This window comes from Cucumis melo, chromosome 2 (assembly GCF_025177605.1).
Source record: "Cucumis melo cultivar AY chromosome 2, USDA_Cmelo_AY_1.0, whole genome shotgun sequence".
Classification (NCBI taxonomy): domain Eukaryota; kingdom Viridiplantae; phylum Streptophyta; class Magnoliopsida; order Cucurbitales; family Cucurbitaceae; genus Cucumis; species Cucumis melo.
In genome coordinates this window covers 5,791,479-5,802,910 of record NC_066858.1, presented here as the reverse complement: position 1 = coordinate 5,802,910, position 11,432 = coordinate 5,791,479, and the positions used below count along the sequence as shown (strand labels likewise).

The 11,432-nt window shown below is 33.0% G+C and overlaps 1 protein-coding gene and 1 long non-coding RNA gene across 6 annotated transcripts; one reads left to right on the top strand and one right to left on the bottom strand.

The window, feature by feature from the left end:
* Positions 1-957: 957 nt before the first annotated feature.
* LOC127148146 (uncharacterized) lies at positions 958-3,118 on the top strand. 4 transcript variants are annotated; one of them, XR_007818898.1, is made up of 5 exons: positions 958-1,070; positions 1,320-1,454; positions 1,771-2,044; positions 2,419-2,649; positions 2,765-3,118. It is a non-coding gene; the product is annotated as an uncharacterized LOC127148146 (long non-coding RNA). The 4 variants fall into 4 exon arrangements; XR_007818899.1 differs by having other exon boundaries at positions 1,057-1,212; XR_007818897.1 differs by having other exon boundaries at positions 1,057-1,227; positions 2,785-3,118.
* A 1,590-nt stretch (positions 3,119-4,708) lies between these two features.
* On the bottom strand, positions 4,709-10,702 carry LOC103492029 (1-acyl-sn-glycerol-3-phosphate acyltransferase 2). Of its 2 annotated transcripts, none has more exons than XM_008452196.3 (11): positions 10,379-10,702; positions 9,333-9,455; positions 8,587-8,626; positions 8,435-8,508; positions 8,221-8,280; positions 7,510-7,587; positions 7,274-7,432; positions 7,062-7,187; positions 6,415-6,507; positions 5,318-5,404; positions 4,709-5,211 (listed from the first exon to the last, which is right to left on the bottom strand). In XM_008452196.3, the coding sequence occupies exons 1-11, from the start codon at positions 10,457-10,459 to the stop codon at positions 4,990-4,992; spliced, it is 1,143 nt and encodes a 380-aa protein (XP_008450418.1). In that variant the 5' UTR covers positions 10,460-10,702; the 3' UTR covers positions 4,709-4,989. The 2 variants fall into 2 exon arrangements, with proteins under 2 accessions (XP_008450418.1, XP_016900869.1); XM_017045380.2 differs by having other exon boundaries at positions 7,274-7,420; positions 10,379-10,690.
* Between the last annotated feature and the right edge of the window lie 730 nt (positions 10,703-11,432).

The following is an 11,432-nucleotide window of genomic DNA, read 5'->3' as shown; positions in this document are numbered from 1 at the left end:
TGATTATGGAAATTAGTTTTATTTTCCATTTTGTTTTAAGAAAGTTTTTCTTTTCTTTTACGTAATAATGACCTCAGCTTAGTATAAAGAGTTAGGTTGTTACCACATACCTAAAAGTATTGTATCGGATCGGGATGTCAAATTCATGAGCTATTTTTGGCTCCCTATGGAAACGATTCAGCACAAACCTACTAGTAACTCTACTAGCCATCCTCAAATGAACGGCTAAACATAAGTGAACAACCAAATACTTGGAACCCTTCTTCGCTGCCTAAGTGAAGACAAACCCCATCAATTGGCTCTCAACCTCGCTCAAGTAAAATTTGCCTTCAATAACATGACCAACCGATCCACATGCAAATCCCCTTTTAAAATTGTCTAAAGTCAAGTACCCCACCTCACTCTTGACCTTACATACTTGCCTGTTCTTGTTGATCTTAGTGCTGAAGCAACTCTCATGGCCAATCAAATAAAAAAAAATCCATGAAAAAGTCTGCCAACAGTTAGAAGCTTCCAATTCTTCCTACAAACTTAAAGCATATATAAATCGTAGGCCAACCACTTTTGAAGTCAGAGACCTTGTAATGATCCATCTAAAGAAGCAACACCTATATTATGGACAACATTCAAAACTATCTAACAAAAAACTTGGCCCTTTTCCTATTTTAACCAAGTTGAGACATAATGCCTACCAGATAGACCTCTCTTCAATAATGAAGATCAGTTCCACCTTCAACGTTGCTGAAATCTATCCCTACCACCCCCAGATCAGTTTCAACTTTCCTAATTAAACTCAGGATCAAGTTTATTTATGTTGGTTGGTTGGAGTTGATATAGGAAGTTATAACTAACTGTTAGTTATCAATTAGTTAGTTTAATCTTTTCTTAAGTTCATGATTTTCAACCAACCTTAGTTAGTTATTAGGTTGTTAAGTTAGTTTTACTTTCTGTTGGTTTGTTATAACAGTTATACTTTATGTTGGTTTGTTATAACCAACTTCCCTCATTTATAAATAGGTTACTAAGACCTTCTATCACGCCTCACTCGAAGCCACTTCTTGCGATTAAGGGTGTGACCACCTAAACATTCTACTTGTATCTCTCCGCGAGATAACACATAGAATACTTAGTAAATGAGTTTGATGAACATCAAAATTTACACAAAATGGTTTATTTACAAAACACAAGGATTTCTTTGATAGTGAATCAAAAGTACATCAAACATAAGTACAATCCTTCTCAATTTTCAAAACACAAGGTTTTTAAAATAACCATGTTGATTCCTTTCACCTAACTTTACATGTTATGCGATTTGACAGTGGCCACTACTAAGTGATGCGTTCAAAAGGACACGTCGGGCAATCAAGGTGACAAGTTTGATGTGGGATGTCCTTCACTACCTGGGGAGGGAGAGGTAAAACAAAACATTTGGAAGGTTAAACGAAGAACGTCTAGTGAGTGGAGATTCTTTATAAACATCTTTACAACTCAAGTATTATCTTAATGCATTATAATCATTTATAGAGTATGCGATACAAACATCATGCGTCTCAATAGATAATATGTTGGGTCAAACTAATTCCTTCCAATAGGCTAAACAGTAATACAGTTCAAATTCCTTTTAAAATCAAGTTTAAGGCTCGTATTGCATGGAAGAGCATGAGTTCTTATACCCTTTTTATCATAACGTAGAATTATTCTGCATGTTGATTATACCTTTGTACTCTTTCCTTGGCCAAGCATTTACCACACTCTTTTGCCAATTTACAGCTATGCATAGAGGTCTCAACGCAATTAGCAAGTTTCCATCAATTTTAGTTCGCATAATGCGTTTTCCAATGCAAGAACACATAACAGGCAACGAACATCCCATACAGATCACACAGCAAGCATAGGGCATTCTACTCTAGAACACACAACAAGAATAGAGCATCTTATCTCAGGTCACACAGTAAGAATAGAGTATCTTATCTCAAGTCACACAGCAAGGATAAAGCATCCCACACTAGATCACATAGCAAGTGTGAGGCTCCTCATGCATAGGGTACAAGCATCATCTCAATTCATTATTTTACACATTTTTAGAATCCATATCTTTGGAAGCATAGTAGAAATCAATCATATTCAAGGATTCAAGGGAAGCATACTAAAATATTTAAGCACATTGGAAATCACTTTTTGCTTTGAAAACGTTTTAAGCGAGAACCACTTACAGATAAGTTGGCTTCAGTGCCTACTCTTCAGTTCTAAACACTCATGTACTTCCGTGCACTTTACGCTGGCTCTAAGCTTCCAAAAATTTATGGAAGTCTTAGAAGTCTTCTCAATTCTTTTTCACACGATTATGAAGTGGAAGCAGCTACAAAATGATCGGGTTTCACTTATTTATAAGCCTTTTGGGTCTCAATTTTCATGCAGAAATGATGACTCCTGACCGGCGGCGAGGGTGGTCCATTCGCAAGGTGCCACGTGTTTCTGCCAAATCCTTATCCTGGATTCCAATTGAGTAACAAGGTCAAATCAATTGTCGACCTACTAACGTAAGGGCGCAATGCCACCATCTTCTGGTGAAGCATCACACTTCCCAATAAAGGCCCCTTGTTTATCGTGTAGATTGCCTCCGCCAAATAGGATCTTGCCGTGCAAAAGGTGGGTCGCGATCAAAGTCTCACACCTTCTTTACAAAATAATAAAAGATAAATAAATTTTTTGTATTATTCAGTGCTTGTTTTTACATCAATTTCAATTCTCGATTCTTATCAAGGTTAAGCAATTGATGTGTAGAATATCTACAAGGAGAGTTGTTTAAAGCAATTGATGTTTAAAGCATAAGACCATTGAAGGAGTAGGGTAGAGCGTAAGGCCATTGAAGGATCAGGAGGATAAAGCGTAAGACCATTAATGGGCTAGGAGGGTTGAGCGTAAGACCATTGAAGGATCAGGAGGGTGGAGCATAAGACCATTGAAGGATCAGGAAGGTGTAACGTAAGTCCATTGCATCATCAAGAGGGTGGAGCGTTAGACCATTGGAGGATCTAGAGGGTGGAGCGTAAATCTGTAACAAAAAGGCAACAAATGAGGAGAACATAAGTTGGAAATAAGAGAGAAAAATTGCATGGAGATCAAGTGTTTCATTAAGTTTTACCTTCATTGAAGTGAAAACAACACAAGTATTTATGGAAAAAATAAATAAATAAACTACCCTCTAATGCAATATCTTTAAATTTCTACCACTAAACAAGCAAATCTCCCTTAATCAATCCACCAAACCACTGTATCACTATCCTCCAAATTATGAGGCACTCACTCAAATAAAGAACACTAACTACAATTAAAAAACAACAATTTTAATCAATGATTTGCAGAACAATTTTGTAGTAACTTTTTGATACTCCCCATGTGAAGTAAAATACACACAAAAGAGTTTATTTGATTTTTTCTTTCAAATTTTCTATTTGGTGATCATTTATTTGGAGGTGTCCATCGCACCCTTCCAACAAAGAGAAGCATTCCTTAGCTTGAAAACGACAGAAATTGGGTTTGTTGCTTTTCCTTTTATTTTATCTTCCTTAATTAAGTAGATCTATAATGTTTATAATATATGTACTCAGTTTCTTTGTCAAATTACTTCTTTACACATTCAGTATATTGGGCCCCAACTTCTTCTTTGAATGTATATATAATTTGACAAAGAGTGATATCCTACCTTTCATATCTTAATATGTTATCAATCATTATATGAATTCGACCATAAAAAAGAAGAGGGTTCTTGAGTTTAATTTGCATACTGTTAGAGTAACTATTGACAAATTGGAAAAACTGAGGCTATGTATTATTAGCAAAAACTAGTAAAGAAATTTAAAGAAGATGGGAATACAGTAATGAGATGAAAGGAAATTTAAGTCTCATTTAATATTCTTGAAATGTAAAAATATATATGACTGATAAAGAGGATAAATAACGTAAATCACTAAAAAGAGTATGGAATCAATCAAAATTATAGCACATATCTCATCAACAAGTAATTACTAAAAACTGAAAAAGAAAGAAAATCAAAGCATGGGGATGGGAAGTCCAAACCAAAACCAAAATTAGTTCTAAGGTTTTCTTAAAACAAAAGAAATGATCCCCTCCATAGTCCATCCAACACAACACAACACAACCCACCTATCTTACTTAACTTATCCACTAAAATACTTCAATCCATTTTGCTATATACCCCTTTATTATATTTGTAATTAATAGTTTCAGCTTTTTTTTATATTTGATAATGTCCCAATCTAAAATCTAAAAAAACAAATTTTAAGGTAACTATATTCTTTTGTTGAAAAATAAAAGGTCTAAATAATAGTTTCGTTCCTATACTTTTTGTTTAGATTCATTTTAAGTTCATATGCTTTCAAGTCTTTGTATTTTCAACTTTTGTTCAATTATTTGATCCTTAAATTTTTTAAAAATGATTATTTTGATCCTTAAAATAAAATTAAACTAAAGTTAAAGTACCAAAGTAGTCCTTTTTTTAACAAAAATAAATCGAAATTTAATGTAAATGTATAAGTTTGAAAGTTTTAAAACTAAAATGAATATTTTGAAAGGGTAGAAACTAAAATAAACAAAAACCAAAGTACTGAAACTAAAGTATTATTTAAAGCAAATAAAATGATATACACATACATGCAATATATAAGAGAGTAAAAGACCTGGCCTCTTTAGTAAAAGGAGTATTTTTCATTGAAGTGAAAATAATGGGATAGAATCGAAGTTACAAAACAGGCGAAATAACTAATAATTCATCTGATAAAAAACAGCTTGTGTTGTTAGCTATACAAACAATAAATTCTAATACACCTACACACAAATGCAAGTGCCTGAAGGGGAGTGGAATAATTCTTTAGACGGACACAGTTTCTACACTTCAGCTGAAAGAATAGCTAAAATTGGACAAAGAATGGAATGAATAATGAATTGAGTATTGTGATGATGATAATCTCATTTCTGAAGTAATCGTTCCTTTGCGTTATACTGAGACGATACATTGATAGGTGTAGAACGGGTCGACTCGGAAGAATGAACGAGCAGTTGCATGACAAGGATTATAAGAATCAAGAGGGCTGCTGACAATGCAATGCCCTCCCATGAGGATAGGAGAGCAGACCACTGGAAGAATTTAACAATGCCATAAGCCAAGATGCATGACCAACAAAGAACAACCTGTTGAGACAAGAAGAAAGATCTGAGTTCGATATGGAAGAGCGGAAAGTGCAAATAGGACGTGTGTTTGTGGTGGTTTCTCAGTCTTAATGTCAAGTAAACAAACCAATAACGACTTTTTTGGTCGGCCTATATCAATAGGTTGTTTCTCACTGAATGAATCCTTGGTCATATACTTCTCCAATAATGTATCCTGAAAAGTTTCCCAAAGAAATAAATAACAGGGAGAGTTTGAAATTGTGATTGTAATGGGAAATGAACAAAGTTCAAGTTAAGAAAGAGACAAAGGCAAGCAGAGACAAAATGCAAGAAAAGTTGGGAAAGTATAGAAGAAAACTGAAAGTATGTTCAGTTGCATACTCATTTCAGCTACTGACTTCAACCAAACCAAACAAATAAGTAACTAAGGCTCATCTAATAACCATTTGGTTTTTTAAGATTAAACTTATAAACTTTACTTGCACCACTACGAATTTATGTTATGTTGTCTGCTTTCTTCCTATGTTTTCAAAAACTAAGTCAAGATGTGAAAACTAAAAACTACTTTTTTTTTAGTTTTTAAAACTTGGATTGTTTTTTGTTTTTCTTTTTGTGAAAACATGGGTAGAAAATAGATAACATAGCAAAGAAACCTAGAGGCAGAAGGGAGTTTATAGGCTTATTTTCAAATTAAAATCATTTTTAGTAATTGAATTTTCAAAATTAAGCTTAATCACTACTTCCATGCATAAGTTTCTATAACTTCTTATCCACTTTCTGCTCATGCTTTTAAAAACCATGATGAGTTTTGAAAACTAACAAAAGTAAGTTTCAAAATTTGATTTTTGTTTTTAGAATTTGAATTCAAGTGTTAATTAAAACAAGTGAAAACCAAAATTTTGTAATTGTGAAAAAACAAACATAAAATTAAAAAATGGGTAGCTAAAATGAAAGTGTTCTCAAATGAAATCTAAAACAACATATTATTGATAAAAGAAGTTAATAGCTGACATCCAAAAACTAGTTAGTAGAGTGCGGTGCAATTTAGGTTCCTATGAAATATTTAACTTCTGTGCTACAAATTGAAGGTGACAAAATATTGGATATAATACATAAACAATCGATCATGCCATAAAAGAGATTAATGATTTAATAAATAAATAAATCCAACATTTTTTTCTTGGCAATGGTAATATGTCATATAATGGGCAGTATTCCCCATACCTTGGTAACAAATAGATCTTTACACCATTGTGAGATTCCATCTGCAGTTTCTGGTAATTCCTGCATTTCGTGTCGCTTGACTTGCACTTTTACCTGTGCAATGGGCACATCTTATATGTACAATTTTTATTTATCGTGGAAGATACAAAACCTATTAGTTTGTTCATACAAAATTACGGATTGATTACAATCACAGTATCAAGGCTTAATATGCTCTTATTCTTGCACCAAAATAAGTTACATAACTAACCCAATTCATTTTAAGTTAGGATAATATTGATGACACAACCATCATTTAGCTCAAAAGTTTATTTACTTGCTAAGAATCTTTAATGTTCAATTACACAGATCAAATTAAAAAAGTCACCTCCTTTAGCCATGTCCATAAGATTCAGGAATTGATAGACTTTTATTTGAATGGAGACCAGCCACACATATATTATTTGTTAAAGCACAAACTAAAATAACACAAACCTCAAAGGAGCAGGGACATCCAGTCATGAAACAGATGAATTTATAGATGATGAACAAGGATAAGCATTATCTTGAACTAGTAAATAATAAGAGAAACAACACAAGTGTGTAAGCAATGTTAATGGATTATTAACTAGTCAATAATTGTATTCTTCAATAGTTAGTTGGCGTACCACAAAAGATTGGCCTCTAAATATCCTCAACAATGTAGGAGGGCGGTCTTTTGGAGAAGTGGCCACTGTACAATCATAAATAGCCGGAACAAACGAGCGCATATGACTCACTGCAGAAACAAAACCCTGAAAATAACAGGTTGATAAGAAGGAAAACGATAGACTTTGTGTGTTTTATCCTAGCTGTAATAGAAGAAGAACATTCAATTCACCTTTGTTCGAGGAATTAAAACGTTTTTAGGGATAGGTAATCCTCTAGATGCAGCATATTCCTGAGAAGCTAGGAGCTTTTGTTGTGTAAAACGAGTTCCCTCAACAAAAAGTGCCAACCAAAATGGCATGGAAAAATCCATGAGCGACTGAAAACTTGACTGTAATAAAATCCTCAAATGGGGAAAGGTTGAGACAAAACACTAAAGTAACTACTATTCCAAGTGTATGAGCTCACCTCCAAAGTGTTTTCATCCTTGGCCCAGCTTCTTTCTAGAAAAATATAATCAGAAAACCACATTGACCAGCCAATGACCTGCAACAGTAGCATGATATCTTTTGCCAATTAGTAGATAAATTCTTAGAGAAACTCGACTAGTAGAATAGAGAGATTATGAAAAAACTCATAATCCCAACATCGATGGTGTTTTTTTTATTAGTACAACAAGTAGGAGTATGGAAACCTGAAACTCTGACCTAAGGTGAGGAGTTCATACCAATTACTATTGAGGTATGCTCATTTGATATTTGTGCTTCAAACAACTAAGTAAGAGTAATTTTATGCAGCCATTATTTAAAGTGGAATAATGGCTAAGAAGGGGTTGAGAGTTTAGTAGTTTAGGTTTTCATGTGAAATTTTAGCCCCATAAAAGTAGATTCTTGGGATCCACCAAGTAAATAGGAAAAATAGGAATGGAATACCATTTTGAATTGTAATCAAAACGTAGTGGGAGGAATGCCTTCTTAAAGAACAATGAGATTTTTATTTGAACAATCCTAGAGTAACTATGAACTAGGATTTTTCTTGTTATTTCTGGAACTTTCATGATATGAACATGCTTAACTTTCATTCATAAAATGACTGGCTACAACTCATAAACTGAGCCCTTATGGATCATGCGACTTAAAGAAATACAAAGGTTGGTTTACAGCTTAAAGTAATACTTACTGGAAGGAATTTTGCCTCTTTCTTCATTATGGCTAAGGCACTACCGAGACAACCTGCACGCTGCAATATGAAGGGTAAATTTTGAAACAATCAAAGAAAAAGGATATAATAGACTGGCCTAATCTATGATATGATCTTGATCTTAAAATAGAATACAGTCATAAGAGTGAAGATAAAAAATATTCAAAAACTGATGGTCATAAATTTAAAGTACCTGAGCTAGGACCCATCCAACTAGCCAGTCAATGTCGCTACGGTGATTGCATAAAACAAGTGCATGTTCTTTACCTGTAAATTTGTATGTATGAGATTAGGTTCCATTTGCAACTCATATAAACTTTCAACAAGTAGTTTCTAATTTCATACCCATTAATTGGAAGGTTGCTTGATCTGTAAATACCTCAACCTGTAATAAGAAAAAAAATTATCTAAGCAAACTCCACAAAAAATAAATGGCAAATTAGGAAAATTCTTTTTTTATCTCTATCTGTGTTAATATTAGTTGTTCAAGTTCATATCTCAGAAGTGTCCTCTTTCTTTGGCTGAAAATGAAGGTGTGCAGCACCTTTTCTTTGGTTATTATACAAATCATTGTTGGCGGCACTCTCTTTATTCAAATTTAGGTGGGTGTTTGGTGATGATTTTAGAGATAATGTGGTGCAAATTTTGGTTGGTCCAATTTCGAAGCCTTCTCCTCAGTTGATTTAGTCTAATGTGGTTAAAGCATTGTTTGAAGAAATTTGGTTCAAAAGAAACTAAAGAATCTTTCACGATAAATCTCTTGCTTGGATTAATACTTCCTCCCAAGTCTTTTGTCACTCTTCCATCCTAAGATTTATGCTTATATTGGAGTGAAATTAGTTTTCCAGCCTAATGTTTTTATTTGTATTTGTAATTTATTTAAACACTTTATTTTTGTGCTTGATTCAGTTGGTTCTACATTTGGTACTTTATTTGGTATCTTCTATTTTTAGCATTAGAAGTTCACATCTTAGAAGTTCACCACAAAAAAGTAACTATTTGAGGAAAAGTGGTAACTAGTATCACACGTGTATCAAATAGCAAAGAGATGCATGTTAAGAACCAAACATAGTTTAAAGAAACCGTGACACCTTTGCTTCTGCCCACCAATCGATTAGCCAAATGAGTTCCAACCATAGCAATTCAGCAACTACTTTGTTGATTCTTCTGAACAAGCACTTCGAAATGGGTCGAACAAGAACAAAGATAAACGCCTGAAAGTTCAATTCATGAATTACATGAGACAATTATACATATACACACATATACATCCATTTAAGTAAAGGGATTGAAAATATAGAAACCAAATACAAGCTTGACAAGCATATTCTCCACATGCAATCCAAACAAAGGCTTAACAAATATGTTTTCCATAATCTAAGCACCCGCTTAAAACCCTAGACTTAATAAACCCAAGCTACAAGTCCTAAAAGAGTAAAAGAGAAGTAAAAGACTGAGTTGCGAACAAATACAAATATCATAAATATTAAATTCAAAACAAATAACTAAACACTGCAGCTTCACTAAATTGAGCGACATTACCTTTCATCCTAGAGGTGGAAGGGGGATCTCCATCCTAACAATTATTATACTCAAGATGATAATAATAATAATAATAATAATAATATTTAAAAAAAACTGCAGCTTCGATTGACAGTAGAGTAACTATGCACATGAGGAAAAATATTCAAAGTCCATCTTATTCATATAATCCCGTAGCATGTATATCTTTGTTTTTTAGTAGTAAAATACACTCTGGATTACAATATCAACAAACTATAAAAATCTTAAGATATAGTTTGATAATGATTTCAGTTTAATTTTTCTTGTTTTCAATTATTTCTATTTTCAATTAGAATAGGTATAAAAAGCAGCTACAGATTCAAGAAAACAATCTAGATTTAAAACTAATTTGGAAATCAGAAATAAAAAAGAATTAGAATCCAACGTACTGCTATATGATTGTGGAAAGATCAATTCCACATCCTAAAATACATCCTATATGAAATCCATTCCAAAAATTATTCAACCCTTTTAATTGCGCAACTCAACCAGAATTATAAAAAGGCAATTCCTTCCACTCACAATATAAATGATAAACATAGGAAAAGAAAACAAAAGGGGAATCTCCAAATACCTGAATAATATTAACGATGAGGCCGGAGAGGATGAAAAGCAGGCCAAGAGGAACGATGACAAGCACAGCAGGAATCGCCATTGCCACAAATGTGCATGAAATGAGGGAGAGAAATGGGATTAGTTAAATGATGGAAAAGGGGGATTTAAGGGTTAGAAATGTGAGGAATTGGTGGTGTTTTGAAGAATCAAATGGTGCATGGATTTTGTTAGAAGAAGCTCCAGATCATGAACACGGTCATGGTGGTTTGGTTTGGTCGCAGATTTGATAACTATAACTCCCGGTGTTTGTTTGTTGGGTATTCAATTAGCAAATGAATAGGATAGGAGAAATTGATTTGTTGGCCATCTTTTAAGTGTGAGAAAAACATTGTTTTTAGTACCACAAATGCGGATTAAGGGTCAAAACTTTGACTTTTAGGTGGAGGATGTTAATCTAAAATTACTTTTCTACCTCCATCATGAGAGGGGAACATGTTTTTTAATATGACGATAGTCGTTTGTCCTAACTACGGCTAAGTTAAGCTCACATTGACAAAAAAATTAAAATCTTACCAATCACTTTTCTAACTATATCAAAGTTAATGCATTAAATTTGTTACAATTTAATTATAACAATTTAGTCTTTATATTTGACGATTTGTATTTACTTAATTCCTGTTGTAAAAAATATGATTGAAATTTAATAAAAAAAAATTACCGATCTAGATTGAGAAATTGATTAAGACTCGAATTTATTTATAAATTATAGCATAATGATTAAGTTGTTGCATAATCAAAATTGACGATTAGTTTGATGAGATTTTTCACGGTATTAAGTGGCAAATTTCAATATACGGAACTAATTATTTAATTACAGCGACTAAATTATTTCATGTCGTTTAATTAGTAAATCATCCCAAATTTAAAAGTATTACAAATCAAGGTTAGCACAATTTTTTCTAGTAGTACATCAATACCATGCATATTCTTTGTGTTCACACCATTCACATTAATGTCGGCAAATCTCATTTTATTTTTAAAAAGTGTGTTGATGTGACGTCCAATAACTGAAG

Excerpts from the sequence above, each read along its gene's own strand:
- LOC103492029 (XM_008452196.3), bottom strand. The coding sequence starts at position 10,459 with ATGGCGATTCCTGCTGTGCTTGTCATCGTTCCTCTTGGCCTGCTTTTC. Across the intron at positions 8,627-9,332 it reads ATTGGTGGGCAGAAGCAAAG|GTTGAGGTATTTACAGATCA; the intron begins GTGTCACGGTTT and ends TTCTTATTACAG. Across the intron at positions 8,509-8,586 it reads AGCAACCTTCCAATTAATGG|GTAAAGAACATGCACTTGTT; the intron begins GTATGAAATTAG and ends ACAAATTTACAG.